The 18,720-nt window shown below is 43.8% G+C and overlaps 4 protein-coding genes across 10 annotated transcripts; 3 read left to right on the top strand and 1 right to left on the bottom strand.

The window, feature by feature from the left end:
- The first annotated feature begins 18 nt into the window (after positions 1-18).
- LOC6530946 (calpain-A) lies at positions 19-5,557 on the top strand. Of its 3 annotated transcripts, none has more exons than XM_015196328.2 (15): positions 19-150; positions 1,024-1,208; positions 1,638-1,814; positions 1,870-1,946; positions 2,013-2,137; positions 2,202-2,322; positions 2,378-2,618; positions 2,677-2,907; positions 2,964-3,356; positions 3,431-3,549; positions 4,224-4,266; positions 4,319-4,460; positions 4,520-4,747; positions 4,804-5,133; positions 5,193-5,557. In XM_015196328.2, exons 2-15 carry the CDS (start codon positions 1,035-1,037, stop codon positions 5,276-5,278), a joined length of 2,487 nt encoding a protein of 828 aa, XP_015051814.1. In that variant the 5' UTR covers positions 19-150; positions 1,024-1,034; the 3' UTR covers positions 5,279-5,557. The 3 variants fall into 3 exon arrangements, 2 of the variants coding, with proteins under 2 accessions (XP_015051814.1, XP_002091787.1); XM_002091751.3 differs by lacking the exon at positions 19-150 and adding an exon at positions 220-242; XR_005560644.1 differs by lacking the exons at positions 19-150; positions 4,520-4,747; positions 4,804-5,133; positions 5,193-5,557 and having other exon boundaries at positions 3,431-3,638; positions 4,319-4,417.
- A 95-nt stretch (positions 5,558-5,652) lies between these two features.
- On the bottom strand, positions 5,653-12,282 carry LOC6530945 (focal adhesion kinase 1). 5 transcript variants are annotated; one of them, XM_015197281.3, is made up of 16 exons: positions 12,228-12,282; positions 11,563-11,658; positions 10,796-11,498; positions 10,627-10,736; positions 10,331-10,566; positions 9,775-10,270; positions 9,581-9,713; positions 9,384-9,516; positions 9,178-9,322; positions 8,919-9,123; positions 8,720-8,859; positions 7,608-8,659; positions 7,313-7,402; positions 6,803-7,257; positions 6,638-6,748; positions 5,653-6,571 (listed from the first exon to the last, which is right to left on the bottom strand). In XM_015197281.3, the coding sequence occupies exons 2-16, from the start codon at positions 11,609-11,611 to the stop codon at positions 6,115-6,117; spliced, it is 4,515 nt and encodes a 1,504-aa protein (XP_015052767.1). In that variant the 5' UTR covers positions 11,612-11,658; positions 12,228-12,282; the 3' UTR covers positions 5,653-6,114. The 5 variants fall into 5 exon arrangements, with proteins under 5 accessions (XP_015052767.1, XP_015052768.1, XP_039228478.1 ...); XM_015197282.3 differs by lacking the exon at positions 12,228-12,282 and adding an exon at positions 12,063-12,208; XM_039372544.2 differs by lacking the exon at positions 12,228-12,282 and adding an exon at positions 11,851-12,206.
- Positions 12,283-12,490: 208 nt separating this feature from the next.
- Positions 12,491-16,950, top strand: LOC6530944 (transcription elongation factor SPT5). The gene is made up of 12 exons (XM_002091749.3): positions 12,491-12,605; positions 12,999-13,386; positions 13,452-13,576; positions 13,635-13,772; positions 13,830-14,280; positions 14,342-14,412; positions 14,469-14,635; positions 14,696-14,868; positions 14,924-15,177; positions 15,237-15,432; positions 15,490-16,213; positions 16,272-16,950. Exons 2-12 carry the CDS (start codon positions 13,015-13,017, stop codon positions 16,838-16,840), a joined length of 3,240 nt encoding a protein of 1,079 aa, XP_002091785.1. The 5' UTR covers positions 12,491-12,605; positions 12,999-13,014; the 3' UTR covers positions 16,841-16,950.
- Positions 16,951-17,436: 486 nt separating this feature from the next.
- Positions 17,437-18,634, top strand: LOC6530942 (60S ribosomal protein L11). The gene is made up of 5 exons (XM_002091748.3): positions 17,437-17,455; positions 17,521-17,567; positions 17,708-17,830; positions 17,912-18,209; positions 18,428-18,634. The coding sequence occupies exons 2-5, from the start codon at positions 17,562-17,564 to the stop codon at positions 18,553-18,555; spliced, it is 555 nt and encodes a 184-aa protein (XP_002091784.1). The 5' UTR covers positions 17,437-17,455; positions 17,521-17,561; the 3' UTR covers positions 18,556-18,634.
- The last annotated feature ends 86 nt before the right edge of the window (positions 18,635-18,720 follow it).

Genomic DNA, 18,720 nt, shown 5'->3' with positions numbered 1-18,720 from the left:
AAATATCGATGTATTTAATAAAAATAGGGATAGTAACTGAAAAATTCCGGCGTTATGCTTCGATAAAAATACCAAAACATTCGATAGCAGTCAGGTGTTGAGCTACAGATATAAATATTTGTAGTGAGTAAATATCTCCGTCTGGTGAAGGTACGCGGTTCCGTTACTTTATTGTTGTGTTGTGATTTTGGGGAGTGAAAGTGCGTGATTCGATTCAAAAATCGTTCTCTCGGCCAATCAAGGTCCTTTGGGAAATGGGGAAGCATAATATAAGAAATATCAAGTGCCTATGACGAATCCTCTATTCTTTATGAAAATATGGTGGTCACGGGAATGAGCCAGGCCCGAAGAATGCATTAATTACCAAACCTGTTTGGGTTTCGCCGTTGAATTACCAATGCTCGCAAATACAATAACAGATGTGAGCCCATCTAGCATATTTCGCCCCAATTAAAGGCCAATTTACGAATGTCACACAAATATACCCTATGTGTGCAGTACATTTGTAGTAGTTCCGTGGGTCAATGTCAATATCCCGGCTTAATATGGATCAGAAACTAAGTCTAATCTCCCGAATGGCGCACACCCTTTTGAGTCACTAGAGAATCTCATGCTTCCGAATGATGTCACACAATATAGCATATATGCGGATACATATATATAAATACAGCATTGTATATGTAGAAACATTTGAATTATATTTGGGTGCGAACCGAGAAATTCTTGTCTCCAAAGTATAATTTCCGTTTGCGTGAATTAAAGTAATTTCATTTAGTCCCGACTTCCAGTCACACTGGGAGTATTAACGCTTCTGTAATGCTCGTTAAACCATATTTATGTCTCTGGGTGTGCTTTTAATGCCACTGCGAGGCAAATAAGTAAATATGGGCGATATAAATATTGAACGTTGCTAACTAGACATCAAATGTTTGAACAATAAATATATATTAATGGGTTTTTAATCTTAGGCGGCACCTTACATTGCCAACTGACTTTAAACTATGTATGTATGTATATTTTCAGATAACTGCACGATGGACGACTTGAGGGGATTCTTGAGGCAAGCGGGACAGGAGTTCCTCAATGCAGCCGGAGAGGCTGCTATGGGAGCGGCCAAGGATGTGGTCGGATCGGTGATCAACGAGATCTTCATCAAGAAGGAGGCCGACACCAAGAGGGTTCTGCCCAGCATCAAGAACATGAGAGTTGTAAGTTGACCCACCGGGTTATCATCATTTACAGGGCGCTATACTAAACAAACATTAAAAACAATCCATTAAAATCTACATATGCATGTTAACAAGTACATATACATTCCACCCACCATTAGCAACCATTGCAATCTCAAAGTAGTGGTACGTTGTACTATGGGAACGTAAGTACCTACTCCCGTCATCCTTGTGGCATTGGCATAATTCCCCCCCAAGGATAATGCGCTGCCAAAGTGTCGTACTGTGTTGTCCTTGTGTTGTTTTTCTTTCGCATGTAAAGTGTAAAACGCATCATCGTTTCTACAACTCAACTCCATTACACAACTTTTTCGTGTACATACAAAATACTCTTACTCTTACTCATATTCTTACTGATGATACATAAACTTAGTTAGATTTATATCACTAATAGCACATATTTTTTAGCTGGGAGAGAAGAGCTCGAACCTGGGACCCTATTCCGAGGTGCAGGACTATGAGACCATATTAAACAGCTGCCTGGCCAGCGGTTCCCTTTTCGAGGATCCGCTTTTCCCGGCTTCGAACGAGTCCCTTCAGTTTTCCCGACGCCCAGATCGTCACATCGAATGGCTGCGACCTCATGTAAGTTTTGGTTATGAGCATATTCCCTGTTATTAAATATATAATTATAATACAGGAAATCGCCGAGAATCCGCAGTTTTTCGTGGAGGGTTACTCACGATTTGATGTCCAGCAAGGCGAGCTTGGTGACTGGTAAGAATGAAATCTAACTTTGCACAACTAGAATAACAACTTTATATAAATGCCTACCCTTTACAGTTGGCTCTTGGCTGCCACAGCCAATTTAACTCAGGAATCCAATCTATTCTTTCGGGTAATTCCAGCGGAACAGAGTTTCGAGGAGAATTATGCTGGCATCTTCCACTTCCGCTTCTGGCAGTATGGTAAATTGTTTATTGAACTGCACTCTTCACTCTTTTCCTACAATTTTGTTTTGACATTTTTCAGGTAAATGGGTTGATGTGATCATTGATGACCGTTTGCCCACCTACAATGGTGAGCTGATGTACATGCACTCCACGGAGAAGAACGAGTTCTGGAGCGCTCTGCTGGAGAAGGCTTATGCCAAGTATGATTACATTATACCCCATATTTTTCGCCCCACTTATGTAATTGTTTTTTAGACTTCATGGATCCTACGAGGCACTGAAGGGAGGCAGCACCTGCGAGGCCATGGAGGACTTTACTGGCGGCGTATCCGAGTGGTACGACTTGAAAGAAGCTCCCGGCAATCTATTCACCATTCTGCAGAAAGCAGCTGATCGCAATTCCATGATGGGCTGCTCAATTGAGCCAGATCCAAATGTCACAGAGGCGGAAACTCCTCAGGGCTTAATTCGTGGACATGCTTACTCCATAACCAAGGTTTGTTAGAAAACTTGTGATAATTCGAAATTTTAATTAAAAAATCTTATGTCAACAGGTTTGCCTTATTGACATAGTTACGCCAAATCGTCAGGGAAAGATTCCTATGATAAGAATGCGCAATCCATGGGGCAATGAGGCCGAGTGGAATGGACCATGGAGTGATAGCTCGCCGGAATGGCGCTATATACCCGAGGAACAGAAGGCGGAGATTGGACTAACATTCGACAGAGATGGAGAGTTCTGGATGTCCTTCCAAGATTTCCTTAACCACTTCGATCGCGTGGAGGTAGGACTATCAAAATTTCTTCGTAAAAATATACTATAACCCATGATCTTATTCAGATCTGCAATTTGTCGCCGGACTCACTGACCGAGGATCAACAGAACAGTGGCAAGCGAAAGTGGGAGATGTCCATGTACGAGGGAGAATGGACACCCGGTGTAACCGCTGGTGGCTGCCGCAATTTCCTCGATACTTTCTGGCACAACCCCCAGTACATTATCACGCTGGTCGATCCTGATGAGGAAGACGAAGAGGGACAGTGCACCGTCATTGTGGCCTTGATGCAAAAGAATCGCAGATCGAAGCGCAACATGGGAATGGAATGCCTGACCATTGGCTTCGCTATCTACAGCCTTAACGATCGCGAACTGGAGAACCGTCCGCAGGGTCTGAACTTTTTCAGGTACAAATCTTCCGTGGGACGTTCGCCGCACTTCATCAACACCCGCGAGGTACGTACATATATGGATATCTACATGATGTGATTTTAATCCCTTAACATTTGCGTTTTTATTGCGTAATTTAGGTGTGCGCTCGCTTCAAATTGCCTCCTGGTCACTACCTGATTGTGCCTTCAACTTTCGATCCGAACGAGGAGGGCGAGTTCATCATTCGAGTGTTCTCAGAAACTCAAAATAACATGGAGTGCGTACATGTAGACAATGATAATGAGTTTGTATATTAGAAATAATGAGGGGTTTCTAAAACTAAAAGCTTCTAACGAGCAATATGTGGTATGTGACTATAGTATTCTTTACTCTCTAGTGCTAGTGAATGTTTAACTAGATTTGTTTCATTACCCTCTACACATTCCTGACAGATAAGTTGGTTATGCCATTTTTAATCACTCCTAATACGTATTTATCTCTGAGATTAACGCCTTTAGTATTTCACCAACTCGAAATATATTTCCTCTAGATAATTTCTAAAGTATTATCTGTCTGTATCTGTATGTTAAGAACTGATTTAGAAATGGAAATTAGGATCCATTTTCATATTTTATCAGGCATAAAAAGGGTGGTAGCAACATAGTAAAATCTATTAACGAAGTTAAATTTTTCTGTTTATTTTTAAATTGTATTTTTGTCATGTAACAATATATTTATTAAAGTAAAAATAAAGGAAACTCCCACAACAACATTTTTTTTGCAAACAAACCCACCAAATTAAGTTCATCTTGAAAATCTGCTTATCAATACTCATTAGGCCATTCAAAATCCTTGTATTGTACATAGTATTGTATTCCATTTGTTAATCTATAACCAAATTGTGTTCCATTCACTTCAATATCAATCATTTCGCTTCTCATTTCCATCTAGGGAGAATGATGATCATGTGGGTTATGGCGGCAAAGCCGATACGGTGAGTTAAGTGTGCTTAATGGGAGTGCATAATCAGAACTCTCGCTTTAAAGATAACGCCCGGATTCCCAACACCCAAGCCCGTTGATCCTCAAAAGGAGGGCTTACGACGCTTGTTCGACAGCATTGCCGGCAAGGACATGGAGGTTGATTGGATGGAATTGAAACGCATTTTGGACCATTCGATGAGGGACGGTGAGGGTGCAAATCAACTATGACCCCAAATGGTGTTTCAAAAAAGGATTTCCTTTCAGATTTACCCAAGCCAGTGGTCTTCAACCGTTTCTCCAATAACATGGCCTTTGAGACACAGGCCGGTGGTCCTGGCGAAGATGCCGCTGGCGCTTGTGGACTTTTGTCCTTGATTTGCGGACCCTTTTTGAAGGGCACGCCATTCGAGGAGCAGTTGGGCATGAATGATCAGTCGAACAAGAGGCTGATAGGAGACAATCCCTCAGATGGCGGTCCTGTAACAGCAAATGGTAAAATGATGTATGTCCTTTTTAAAATAGAACGAAATAAAAAAGGGTCTTTACAGCAATTGTGGACGAGACCCATGGCTTTTCCAAGGATGTGTGTCGCTCCATGGTTGCTATGTTGGATGCTGACAAGTCGGGCAAGCTGGGATTCGAGGAGTTCGAGACTTTGCTTTCGGAAATCGCCAAATGGAAGGCCATCTTTAAGGTCTATGATGTGGAGAATACGGGCAGGGTATCTGGATTCCAGCTGCGCGAGGCTCTCAACTCTGCTGGCTACCATTTAAACAATCGAGTTCTTAATGTTTTGGGCCATCGATATGGCTCACGGAATGGCAAAATAGCCTTCGATGATTTCATCATGTGCGCTGTTAAAATCAAGACATATATTGGTAATGTTAATGGTGCTTATTTCAATATGTGCACATTCTATTGTAAATGTTTTTCATAGATATATTCAAGGAGCGCGACACCGAGAAGAACGAAACAGCCACCTTTACTTTGGAGGAGTGGATAGAGCGCACAATATATTCGTAGAGGCGCGGTTTTATATCTAAGCTAGCAATTCAACTCGAACAAACATTTACATGGAATCTCTTAATGGCTATCCGCAATATTTTTCTTTATATAGTACAAAACAAACTACAAAGATTTCAGTCAACTATATAATCACGTCATTGTATGTATGTCGATAAGTGTTGTTACCGAATTTAATGACTTGTTGACCCAATAAAAAGATTTATTACATTTGCATTTGAAGACATGAACTTGTAATTAGAGCCGATGTTAACTTATTAAAGAATTCCATACCCCATATTTTCTAAAATGTTCTTTATTTATTGGGGTGATCCAAAAATGTATTAGCAAAACATTGAATGTAACGAATCTGAAAAATAGAAACAACGCTTTTCGTTTAGTTAATCTTTTTATTTTTTTGTGATTGAACCTTGCACCAAAATAATTAGCTTCGAGTAAAGCTTATGATGGTAAACTATAAATCACAATATAAATGTCTTAAAACACACCCGAAATGATGATGAATTTAATTTTTAGTTGTATTAGATCGAGTAGATTATCTATAAATTACTATTACTAGCCATCTTCATTCAAAAACGTGTCTTTGTTTCTTAAATTATTTTGACTACATGACGATGTGAGAATGCGGCCGGCCGAGTTGGGGTCTCGTCAAACTTTAGTGAGTAAGTATGTTCAAAGCTATGTATATTCCGTACGTAGATAAGCGAATTATCCGCTGAATTGTTCGAGTGATATACATATTCTGATATATATATATATGTCAAATAAGTATGTACAGTAGTTAGGTCGTTAAGTTAATATCTCTCTTCGCAAAGAAAACGCACAAGCTTTTAGAATTACGCGTGGCCGTGCAAGGCGGACGTATTGCAGTACATATGTTCCCCCGGACTGCCGAGGGTCTCCTCAACAATTCGCAAGGGTTCATTTGTCGACCTGGTGGTGTCCAAGCCAAGACTCATTCCTCTCTGCAGACTACCACCGCCGCTCAAGTCGATGCTGGCTTTTGGGTTTTGCAATTGCAATTGCGAGTTGAAACTATGATGCAGATCATTATCATAAATTCCTGTGTTTTGAAGCAAATCTCCCGATGTGCTCGTCTTGATATATCCACCAAGGTCATTAACCGGCTCTGTGACAATAGAGCCAGAAGTTGACTCAAAACTTGACGAACAATTAGTTTCTTTTGTGGCGGATGGCGGGAATAGATGCTGATAACGTTGACGTATCGAATCGACGACATCAAACAGGTTTTTGGCGTCCATAGCCAATACGTGGGCAGCAGACAGCATACTCCTTCAAAAGAAATCAGTATTAGTATTCTTGAATATCAAAATTAGTTTCAATCACGTTAGCACTTACTTGCGATATTCACAATCCAGCGTAGTGTCGCTATATTGCTGGGCCAATCGCATCGCTGAGACCAATTCATGCATGTCTTTTGAAAGTACCTGATGTGCCATTTGCACTTCCCTAAAAACATTTAGCATTAAATTAATCAACTTTATAAACAACAAACTTGCTTACTTAAGGGCCTGTGCTGGAAAAATGACAGATATTTTGTCCACCGATGTGAGCAAGTTTCTCAACTTGACGCCCACATTCTTAACCAGTTCCAAATAACCCTCGGTATTGGCTTTCTCGACACCTTGTGACAGCGCCATTATTGATTTGACCACCAGTGTGGTGGCGCAATAAACTTCATCATCTGCGCGGTTCAGTGGGCGACTTGAAACAGCACTGCCTAAGTTTCGTGCATTTGGACCCATCTGTTCTTCTGCAGCCGTCAAGCTGGACAAATGATCCGCCGATGAGTGGTTCGACTTCAGCGAAGAGAGATTAGCATTTGGCGTCATCGGTCGGGAACTGGAGTTCGAGCAGTCCGGTAAACTAGAAGGACCGGCTGACATGAAGTCAAGCTTAAAAATCTGTGCCTGGTGATCATTGATCGATCCTTGAGGTATTGAGCAGGATCTCTGCCTCTGAAAATAGTACGATGACAAAGATCCATTTTTAAGAGTTTTTTTTGCTACTCACCAGCAATTCTTCTTGAATTAACCATTCGCTGTCGCTGTTACTATCTTTTTGCTGTTGTCTTAGTTTTTCGCCCAAAACATTGTGAATGCCCTGCAAATGAAAAGGATGTGTTACTCTCAGCTCAAATGTTCCTAGAATAACTGAACTAAAACTTAAACAAATCAAAGCTAACTTAAAAATGTTACTAAATATAAATACAGTTAAAATGCTGTTAAGTATAAAAGAAACCAAAATCGAAGGGAAATAAAAAGGATATGCAAAAGCTTGGCTGCCAACGTGTCCAATAGGCCCAAACCTGATTTCCTATAGCTTCAGCTTGCAAAGTGGCCAGGCAAGCAGCTCCTTCGGAAATATTAGGGGCAACTGTGATGCTCTGTGGTCCCGAAGCCATCCACTGTCGCTCCATTTCTCTTTGATGTCTAAGACTTTCGTCCAAGTTGTGTGGGGATATAATTCCAAAGGAATCTATTGTGCCGCATACAGGAATATTCGGCTGTAATCCCATGCAATCTGTGTTTGGTACTTGGCCCAGTTCAGCTGGACGCACATTAACCATTGGGCTGAACTTGGGTTGCTGCCTGGCGGACACACAGGTCTTGAGCCCAATGCCCCCAAAGTCGTAAATCTCCTCCGGTAGAGCATCGCATTCCATAGAGGTTTTCATCTGTTGGCGATAGGCATGGAAGTACGTGTTCCGCTCCATGCTCCTCGATCGCTCCGCTGTATTCGTGCAGTTTGGTGGCGGCTTTGTGTTGTAGAAAATTAGATTTTGAGCTGACATCAATGACTGGTGGCGTTCCAGGCTGCCGCCTTTTGAGTGCATCGCTTTTGCTGGTGGTGGTGGGTGCCTCTCTAGGCTGCCATATAGGCTATATCCGGACACCTTGGACACAGAAGGGTTAGAAATGTTTTCGGCTTGCAGGTGTTCCTCTGTTTGGGGTGGACAAACGACGAAGCTACTCTTTGAAGGCAAACTACCGGTAAACATTCCTGCTTGGTGTGAATTGAGGGGTTCATGGGGATTAGCAGAAGCAGTAAGAGGGTTAGCCATTTGACTAGCGCTGCTATTAGCTGAAAATTGGGACCTAATCCTTTCGGACTCTGCGATGGGGTCAAGTTTTAACAAATCTGCTGCTGGTAGCTTAGTAGTCTTAAGCGAAACATTCGGATTGGTGTCATCTAATCCTACGGCTAATGTATTAAATACCGAAGCTGGTGTGGTGTACGCCGCTGGGTTTATGCCTCGTTTCTGGTTCTCCATCATCAGCTTGGCCAGCACCGCGGGATTTTGCGCAATAATATAAGTCTGAGGTAGCCCCGTTGTTTCAGGCATTAAACCAGTAATGTCTGCAAATAATTTAATAATTAGAATATTTTTTATATGCTTACATAAATAGTAATAATTACCGGGATCGTGGATCACCCTTGAAGGTTTTGATGGCGGAATGTCGATGTCATCACTGCCAATCCAGGACATGGAAGCCACTTTTCGTTGCTCCCGCTTCAGTGTCTCCGATGAATTAATGCTGTCTTCAATAAGAATTTCACTAGGAAATAAAACACATATTGTTTAATCAGGTAAACACTTGATATTAATGTAACTTACTGTAGAGTTTCCTTGATCCTCTTGAAATTTGGTCGTTTGAGAGGTTCGTATGCCCAGCATTGGGACATTAACGAATATAATCTAGGCGGGCAGTTGGGCGGCAATGGCAGGCGCTCTCCGTTTTCGAGCTTTAATATAACATCGCTGTTCTTGACGCCTTGGAAAGGCTTAACACCCAGCATGAGTATTTCCCAAATACAGACACCTAATATAATTACAGGATAGCAATAGTATATTATAAACAACATATTTCACATACCAAACATCCAAACATCACTAGCAGTGGTAAATCTTCTAAAATTTATTGACTCGGGCGACATCCATTTGATGGGAAGAGCAACTGTGGGTGTTGAGTGATAATACGACTGATCGGAAACCCAACGTGATAATCCAAAGTCAGCCAACTGAAAGTTTAGAATTAACTTAGTACATCTCAGACATATGCAAATGTGCATTAAATAGTACCTTAACACACGTTGGTGAGCTGACAAGTACATTACGCGCCGCAATATCTCGGTGAACAAACTTCTTGGATTCCAAATAACTGAGAGCAGTTGATAACTGATAGCAGTACTTCAGTAGCGTGCCGTGACTTAATCTAATCAAAATGGTCAACGATGGGGTTATTTAAATCAAATTAATTAATTATGCCTTAGTATCACCTTTCGCTGTTTGTCTTCAAGTAGGCACGCAGTTCACCCAATTTGGCCAATTCCATGACTATCCAAATGGGCATTACGCTGCAAATGCCAATTAGGCGAATAATATGCGGATGATCGAATTTTTGCATAATATCTGAAATTAAAGTTGATTCTTAGGAAAATGCATGTAAATTACATGGAAATATAAGACTTACAAGCTTCGGCAAGAAAGTTTTCTGTTTTTTCGGGATCATCGTTAGCTTTACATGTCTTTATTGCCACTTGAATAACGTCTGGCCTTGCATCGGCATTTCTTTGGTCACTATTGCTATTTTTCCCATTTCCTGCAGCGTTCTTTCCCTTGCCCAATTTCGGAAGCGTATATGTGCCTACATAGACATCACCAAACTGACCCACACCAATTTTAGCGCTCGGCGTAATGAGGGCTCTGTCCAACTCATAATTCCGAACGGTGGGCGTAGAGTAGTCGCCCTCGCCTTCCAATAATCCAATCTCGGCATAATCATCGGTCAGCATCGGTTTTCCCTGACTTGAAGTTGATTTATTAGACCCCAGCGTCGCATCATTGGGCAATGCTTTTGCGCTATCTTCGTTCGACGCGGTTGTCTCTCGATGCCAAATTGTGAACTCTAGGTCTTTTGATAACAGCCTGCAGTAACCGTCAATGAGGTCAGCAATACTCTCAGCGGTCTGAAAATAACAAAAACCGCGTTAAAATATGTCATTTAGGGAATTGAACTGCAAACTCACATTAATACCATTGCATGTTATAACCAAATCTTCCACATTGTTTGATGCTGATATTTTGATCTGGGTTTTAATCTTCTGGCAGTTGCAATTAAAGTTCTGAAGCTCTGGTTCTGTGGTATTTTCGCCAGACTTGGACAGTTTTTCCTTTGGTAAAGTGCACGTTTTAATGGAGACCACATCTTTAAACTGAGCCACGTTCGTCAAGCTGGCCTGAGGATGAGTCTGGTAAGAGATTCCTGGAAATACAGAATATGTTTTTAGCAAGGTATTTTATTGCATACCTGGGAAATAATTACCAATGTGAGGACCGACGTGTAGAATTCCAGAAATATTCCACGCCGAGCTCAGGGTTACCGCGAACTGCTCAAAGTTCGTTAAATAAATATTCTTCAGAAGATCAAAGAACCTGTAACAAGAAACGAAATATAATCGGGGCACGTGACTTTAGACTGCAGGAATGCTCACCGCGTCAAGTACTCAATGTCATTGTAATTGTAGACCTTTTTGTAACCGACTTGGATCAGTTTCTTAAGATTCTTTGGCTTTGATGTGGCTATCACAGATTGAGGAAGAAAACTTTTAAATCCGATTTCCTTTTCAATGTAGTCAATGTGCTGCTTCTTGTCAGGTGCTTTCACTGTTATGTTCTTAAAATAATGACGAATACCCAGACAGCACAGTTGCACCGCCACTTCCGTGTCGATGGATGTGACATTGGCTTGAATAAAGTCCTCTTTCACCTGATTGAAGTAATAGAAGCATGTGGCCTTGTCCTCCTCAAAGAGCTCCTGAATATTATTTGGCACGTAGCGCACTCTAAGCTCCACTCGCCACACCCTGTTGTCGGTGATCCTTCGGCCGTGCTCCAGCAGAACCTCATCCAACTCCGCCTGATTGTTGGGACAGTCGACGTTGGAGCAACCGGGCGTCAGGATGTGCGACAGGACCTTCTGCATCGAAGTGCTCCTTGCCAGCCAGATCACCTCCTTGGTGATCATGTTGAGCATTCGGCAGGCATAACGCTGGATGCTTGGCGTCCGTCCATCCGTGCCCAGATCCTCGACGGTGCGTCGGATCACATGGAAAACGGTCTCCTTGACATTAAAACGAACAGCCTTAAAGCTCTTGTTCGGCATATGCACATGGATGAGATACTCCTCGGAGTGTGCTGGCGAGAAAAATACGATTTCAATTTAGTGTTATGAGGGGCTGTGGGCAAGTGTATAACTCACTCTCATTTTTGGTGGGCGGCGGTTGACTGGTGGCTCCCGCGGTGTTCATGGTCCACAGTTACCGCACAGTGGGCGATTCCGGATAGAGGTTTCAACCTGAGATACCAGAAGCATATGTTACGGCGGATATCGATTGCATGACACAATAGCTAGCTAACTGGCGGACTTCCTGCGAATCTTCACAGGTGGAAGAGAAGAGAGACTTTCCCACCACCCAGTTGTGTGTTTTTTTTCGGTTTCGGTTTTTTTTTTCGCTTTCGTCTGCTTTATGGTGTTGTGGAACCGCACCTTACTGCCCTGAGAAACCCACTTGCACGCCCACACTCTCTGCCGACGCCAGAGTTACGGGCCGTCGATCGGCGGGCTATATAACCGAATTCTTTAATCTGGTCGGGAAAGCGAGAGATTCGTTATTGCCAAACTCTCGGTTTATGGAAATACGGTCTGTGGTAGTGGGCACACACATGCACATCCCCGTATGTGCATCTGTTTATACATACAGTCTGCGCCAGATGTGTGGGGTTGATATGGTTATTAAATGGATTGCACGGAGAACCTTGTGGTGTTTTCACTTCAACGCCACATTGTCGATTCAAGTTATGGAAATTATGCTTGCCCGCTGGCTTTTATCAGCCAGTAATGGTTATTTTTAAAAATATGATTACTTATTTCTCCGTAGTAGCCAGTGTGACCGAATCCGTATGCTGATAATAAGCCAACTGGGCTGTTCCCGATTTGGAACCGGTTCGCTGGAGCAGTTTACATCGTCTGTGCGTTTAATTGCAAATAATTGAAATTTGTACATTTATGTTTTTATAGCAGAGTAAATGCTTTATATTGCCTATTTAAAATCACTTTAATTTGTGTTTTGTGAATAAACGTTAGCTCACGGAGCCAGTTCCCTCTTTGGTACTAGTCCTTTTATCGCAAGCAATCGATAGCAGCATATTTACGGCTGTGTCACCACTAGCGTGGTAAGGAGTACAATTTTTTTGCTTTTGCACAATTTGCTACGAGAAATAAAATTAAACATAAAGGAAATAGTACGTACTGGCTTTGTTACATCTTCGAACCAAGTATAAAATGCTTATACCCTAATATATATTGTGAATAATAGTTGGATATATGGAAACCACTGTGTTTGGACTTCGTTGCACTCGCACACGTTTACAAATTTTGTGTTTTACAAGCAAAAAAGTAAAGTGCGAGGATTTTGTAGATATAATTAGATTATATTGCATTCTAACCAGTATTATCTATAGAACAATGGAAAAAGAAAAGATCCCCACCCAATCTAGTTTATTTACTCGTAATTACATATGTTTGTTTGTCCGCAAGAGCACCTGCATATCAAAATTGGCGGGGTGCTCCACTGCACATATGCATTGTTACCATATCAAATGAATTGTTATTAAATGTGTTTGCTTTTCTTTCAGACTCAGATAGACCATAATGTCGGACTCGGAAGTCAGTAATATGTCGGATAGCGGCTCCGAAGATGGATCAATTTCCAACAAGTCGCAACGCAGTGCCCGATCCAAGTCACGGTCGCGTTCTAGGTCCGGTTCCAGGGGATCTCGGTCCGTTTCCAGGTCCAGATCCCGCTCTCAATCGGGTCACTCTAGATCCGGCTCTGAATCTCCACAGAGACGTAACAACCGCGACAAGAGCGATGAATCCGGTGAAGAGGAGGAGGAGCCGCCAGGAGAGGACATCGATTCCGAGGAGTACGATGAGGAGGAGAACGACGATCACCCAAGAAAGAAGAAAAAGAAGGAGCGTTTTGGTGGCTTCATCATTGACGAGGCCGAAGTGGACGATGAAGTGAGTCTTTATACCAGCTACAGTTCTTTAATCCATCTATAACAATGATCATTCACTAACTATAGGTCGATGAAGATGACGAGTGGGAAGAGGGTGCCAATGAAATTGGCATCGTGGGCAACGAGATTGATGAGTTGGGTCCCACGGCCAGGGATATTGAAATTCGACGACGAGGCACAAACCTTTGGGAGTAAGTTAGCGCTTAGAAAAGTATCCGGTCTCAATCTAATTGCTTTCCTATACTCTAGCACTCAGAAGGAGGACGAGATAGAGGAGTACCTTCGTAAGAAGTACGCTGATGAGTCCATTGCAAAACGCCACTTTGGCGATGGCGGTGAAGAGATGTCAGACGAAATCACCCAACAAACCCTATTGCCCGGCATCAAGTGAGTTTTCAAATCCATTCCAAGTTGCAACCATTACATTCTATGTACTCCGCGCAGAGATCCCAATTTGTGGATGGTGAAATGCCGGATAGGAGAGGAGAAGGCCACAGCACTTCTTCTAATGCGAAAGTTCTTGACCTACTTGAACACCGATGATCCATTGCAAATTAAATCTATTATCGCACCAGAGGGCGTCAAGGGATACATTTATCTGGAGGCCTACAAGCAGACCCATGTTAAAACTTGTATTGACAACGTTGGCAATCTTCGGATGGGCAAATGGAAGCAGGAAATGGTGCCCATCAAGGAGATGACGGATGTGCTAAAGGTGGTCAAGGAGCAGGTTGGCCTCAAAGTCAAGCAATGGGTGCGCCTGAAGCGCGGTCTCTACAAGGATGACATCGCACAGGTGGACTACGTGGATCTGGCCCAGAACCAAGTACACCTTAAGTTGCTTCCTCGCATTGACTACACACGCATGCGTGGAGCTTTAAGAACAACAGCAACGGTAAGGCGATCATAAACATTTAATAAGTGATAATAAGAACCAAACAATTATTACTCAATAGGAGAGCGACGATAGCAAGCGGAAGAAGAAACGACGCCCGGCAGCCAAAACTTTTGATCCAGAGGCAGTTAGGTATGTCTATTCCTCAGATGTCATTTCACTCAAGAACTAATCGATTTTGTTTTTAGGGCAATTGGAGGTGAAGTACACTCTGATGGTGATTTCCTTCTCTTTGAGGGAAACCGATATTCGCGAAAGGGATTCCTCTACAAGAACTTTACCATGTCGGCCATTCTCTCTGACGGTGTAAAGCCCACTTTAGCCGAGCTGGAACGCTTTGAAGAATCTCCGGAAGGTAAAATTCGAAAATTATAGCTGCCTGTAGTCATATTAACTGAAAATTTTACTTATGCAGAGGTCAACTTGGAGATTATGGGTACTGTGAAGGATGATCCCACTTCGGCGCACTCATTCTCAATGGGCGACAATGTTGAAGTCTGCGTGGGAGATTTGGAAAACTTACAGGCCAAGATTGTGGCTATTGACGGCACTATGATTACTGTCATGCCTAAACATCAAGATCTGAAGGTTTGTACAGCAAAGGACAAATAGAATCAAGTAATTAAACATGTGATTATTGCAGGATCCTTTGATTTTTAAAGCGAGTGAATTGCGCAAGTACTTTAAGACAGGAGATCACGCTAGGGTGCTGGCTGGCCGTTACGAAGGTGAAACTGGCCTCATTATTCGCGTTGAGCCTACCAGAGTGGTGCTCGTCTCCGATCTGACCAATCACGAGCTGGAGGTGCTGCCCAGGGACTTGCAACTATGCTCGGATGTGGCCACAGGTGTCGACTGTCTCGGCCAGTTCCAATGGGGAGATTTGGTGCAACTAGAGTAGGTTTACAAATGTGATTACTTGTGAATCAGGTCTTATAACAATTCTATCATAACAGCTCCCAGAATGTGGGCGTCATCGTGCGATTGGAGCGGGAGAATTTCCATGTCTTGGGCATGAACGGCAAGTGCATCGAGTGCAAGCCAACTGCGTTGCACAAGCGAAGGGAGAACCGCAATACTGTGGCTCTGGATGCCGATCAAAACCAGATTCGCCGGCGGGATATTGTCAAGGTGATGGAGGGACCCCATGCAGTAAGTTATTTAATGTAAGCGAATTTAGGGCATCTTTAAAGGCAAGCCTTCTTTTAGGGACGTTCCGGCGAGATCAAGCATTTGTACCGCAGTTTGGCCTTCCTCCATTGCCGCATGTACACGGAGAACGGTGGAATATTTGTGTGCAAGACCAGGCACTTGCAGTTGGCTGGAGGCAGCAAGACAAACGTTAATAATGCCGGCACTCTGGGTGGCTTGGGTTTCATGTCGCCGCGCATTCAATCGCCGATGCATCCATCCGGTGGTCGTGGTGCTCGTGGTGGGGCACGTGGTGGACGAGGTGGCTTCCGAGTGACCCGTGATCGCGAGATCTTGGGTAAAACCATTAAGATCAGTGGAGGACCCTACAAGGGCGCCGTGGGAATTGTCAAGGATGCCACTGAGAGCACGGCTCGCGTGGAACTGCATACCTCATGCCAGACGATTTCGGTGGACCGGAATCATATTGCTATTGTGGGGGTCACCGGAAAGGAGGGCAGTGTCTCCACATATGGACGCACCCCAGCTCGCACTCCCGGCTACGGAGCACAGACGCCCAGTTATACCGCTGCCGGTTCGAAAACGCCGTTGGTGGGAAGCCAAACGCCCAACTGGGATACGGATACTCGTACTCCTTATGGCACAATGACGCCATCGCACGATGGCAGCATGACACCTCGCCATGGCGCTTGGGATCCAACGGCGAACACAACCCCAGCCAGGAACAACGATTTCGATTACTCCCTCGAGGAGCCCAGTCCCAGCCCTGGCTACAATCCCAGTAAGTACTTCGCTTACGCATTGTTCCTTAAATATTCTAACGCTATTAAATCTTTAAGGCACCCCTGGCTATCAGATGTCTTCCCAGTTTGCTCCGCAAACTCCTGGAACTCTGTACGGATCGGACAGGAGCTACAGTCCATTCAATCCCAGCCCCAGTCCTGCTCCGTCGCCGTATCCCGTTGGCTACATGAACACGCCGTCGCCATCGACTTATTCACCGAATACTCCGGGTGGCATACCGCAGTCGCCGTACAATCCCCAGACACCTGGAGCCAGTCTGGACTCCTCGATGGGCGACTGGTGCACTACGGATATTGAAGTTCGTATTCACACGCACGACGACACCGATCTCGTGGGGCAAACGGGCATCATCCGCACCGTTTCGAACGGTGTGTGCTCCGTATTCCTGCGCCAGGAGGATCGCAGTGTGTCCATTGTCAGCGAACACTTGGCGCCAGTGCCACCAAACAGTGGCGACGAATTCAAGGTCATCTACGGCGAGGAGCGCGAGTCCGTGGGCAGAGTGCTATCCAAGCAGGAGGGCGATGTCCTTGTGTGCAAGATAAACGACGAGGTCAAGATGATACCGGTTAACCACCTCTGCAAGATGAAGTCCATCGACTAAGCTCCACACACGGATTGATGCCACACACTTCAAAGTTAACGAACCTTCGATGAAATATACAGACATTATTACTAAAATTAATAATCCAAATAAACTATTATGGACGTTTACTTCAAGTTTTTAATTTATATCCGTAAAAATGCGTTGTTAATTATTTTGGCGGCATTAATGCAGCGGTGTGTTAAAAGCACAATGAAATTAGTTTAGTGGGCAGAATTTCAAACAATTTGAGTTTAAAAATTTGGGCTTTGGATTTTGCTCTAAGCCAAAAAAAATCAAATTTAACAAATAACAAATCAAGCTATTTCAATAGCATGCCTCGAATTAATTTTATATATATTCTTTTAAACGTAAATAAACTTATTTATCTGCCACATTTATTGTTAATCGTCCAAAGGAATAATGAAAAGATCAAAATTCAGCTCTTAACAGTAGGGGAATACCCCATTTAATTACCATTTGCCATGTTAAGCGTTAGTGATGGAACGGCGAGCGCACAACAGCACGATAGTCCGATAACAGCACGACAACAGCACGTGTCGTGCGTTATTTAGGCCCATTCGTGCGCTTCGGCGCGGCCACACTAACCTTTCCTTCTTTTCTTACAAGTTTCCGGTGAGTGCTCCGCGTTTTTTTTGCTGATATTTTTATTTAACCACTTTTTAACCGTCCATTTGCAGCGAGGGATACCTGTGAGCAGCTTTCACTCCTACATACCACAATGGCGGTACGTTGACCCACAAACTATGCACGCATCGACATATTTTCAACCGTATTTCTTGGCATGCAAAATGTGTACGCTGTGTTCGTGGTGTGTTTACGATGAAAGCACAAGAAGTGACGAATTTCCTTTGGTTATTTTTGCAGGCTGTTACCAAGAAGATCAAGCGCGACCCCGCGAAGAACCCGATGAGGGATCTGCACATCCGCAAGCTCTGCCTGAACATCTGCGTGGGCGAGTCTGGTGACAGGCTGACCCGTGCCGCCAAGGTAAGATTAGAGCAAAACGCTGGAAAACCATGATCACTGGCTAACTGGAGCACTTCGTGTCCGCGTCTATCATGCAAACAGGTGCTGGAGCAGCTGACTGGTCAGCAGCCAGTGTTCTCCAAGGCCCGCTACACGGTGCGTTCGTTCGGTATTCGCCGTAACGAGAAGATCGCTGTCCACTGCACGGTGCGTGGCGCCAAGGCTGAGGAGATCCTCGAGCGTGGCCTGAAGGTGCGCGAGTACGAGCTGCGTCGGGAGAACTTCTCCTCCACCGGCAACTTCGGTTTCGGCATCCAGGAACACATCGATCTGGGCATCAAGTACGATCCCTCCATCGGTATCTATGGTCTGGACTTCTACGTCGTCCTCGGCCGTCCTGGTAAGCAGCCGTCTCTTACTTTCCCAATCGCGCACTTAATTAGGTATCTCTGCCAATCGAGGCACTGATGCTCAGTGAATGTGCGCATAGCAAAGAAGATGTGCTTAGTTGGACTTGCTTCATTCCATGCGAGGCCACACGGTACAATTTCGACAGCGTATCCTGGATTGCCATCAATTAGATTGATTACTTATCCGCCACTCTTGTTTATATTGCAGGCTACAACGTGAACCACAGGAAGCGCAAGTCCGGCACTGTCGGCTTCCAGCACCGCCTCACCAAGGAGGATGCCATGAAGTGGTTCCAGCAGAAATACGATGGTATCATCTTGAACACCAAGAAGTAGAGGAGCTCTATCCGTAACCATGTTTTTTAAGAAGAATTCTACAATAAACCTTGGCTTGTGTCAACACGTAAAACTCGTAGTTCTGCTCTACATTATTTATCGCGAATAGTTTCAACTGAGTGGATTGTGTTTCGAGCTATCTGGAGAAAGACAATTGCTGGGATT

The sequence above is a fragment of the Drosophila yakuba genome, chromosome 2R (assembly GCF_016746365.2).
Source record: "Drosophila yakuba strain Tai18E2 chromosome 2R, Prin_Dyak_Tai18E2_2.1, whole genome shotgun sequence".
NCBI lineage: Eukaryota > Metazoa > Arthropoda > Insecta > Diptera > Drosophilidae > Drosophila > Drosophila yakuba.
Note: the sequence above shows the minus strand (reverse complement) of the source record. Positions and strands in the feature narration are given on the sequence as shown.

Coding starts and splice junctions, on each gene's coding strand:
- LOC6530942 (XM_002091748.3), top strand. Junction 17,831..17,911: donor GGCTGACCCGTGCCGCCAAG/GTAAGATTAGAG, acceptor TCATGCAAACAG/GTGCTGGAGCAGCTGACTGG. Junction 18,210..18,427: donor CGTCGTCCTCGGCCGTCCTG/GTAAGCAGCCGT, acceptor TTTATATTGCAG/GCTACAACGTGAACCACAGG.
- LOC6530944 (XM_002091749.3), top strand. CDS start 13,015: ATGTCGGACTCGGAAGTCAGTAATATGTCGGATAGCGGCTCCGAAGAT. Junction 13,577..13,634: donor CGAGGCACAAACCTTTGGGA/GTAAGTTAGCGC, acceptor CCTATACTCTAG/CACTCAGAAGGAGGACGAGA. Junction 14,869..14,923: donor CTAAACATCAAGATCTGAAG/GTTTGTACAGCA, acceptor TGATTATTGCAG/GATCCTTTGATTTTTAAAGC.
- LOC6530945 (XM_015197281.3), bottom strand. CDS start 11,611: ATGAACACCGCGGGAGCCACCAGTCAACCGCCGCCCACCAAAAATGAG. Junction 9,517..9,580: donor TTGAAGACAAACAGCGAAAG/GTGATACTAAGG, acceptor CATTTTGATTAG/ATTAAGTCACGGCACGCTAC. Junction 9,124..9,177: donor TAGTGATGTTTGGATGTTTG/GTATGTGAAATA, acceptor TAATTATATTAG/GTGTCTGTATTTGGGAAATA.
- LOC6530946 (XM_015196328.2), top strand. CDS start 1,035: ATGGACGACTTGAGGGGATTCTTGAGGCAAGCGGGACAGGAGTTCCTC. Junction 2,908..2,963: donor ACCACTTCGATCGCGTGGAG/GTAGGACTATCA, acceptor GATCTTATTCAG/ATCTGCAATTTGTCGCCGGA. Junction 4,748..4,803: donor CGGTCCTGTAACAGCAAATG/GTAAAATGATGT, acceptor GGGTCTTTACAG/CAATTGTGGACGAGACCCAT.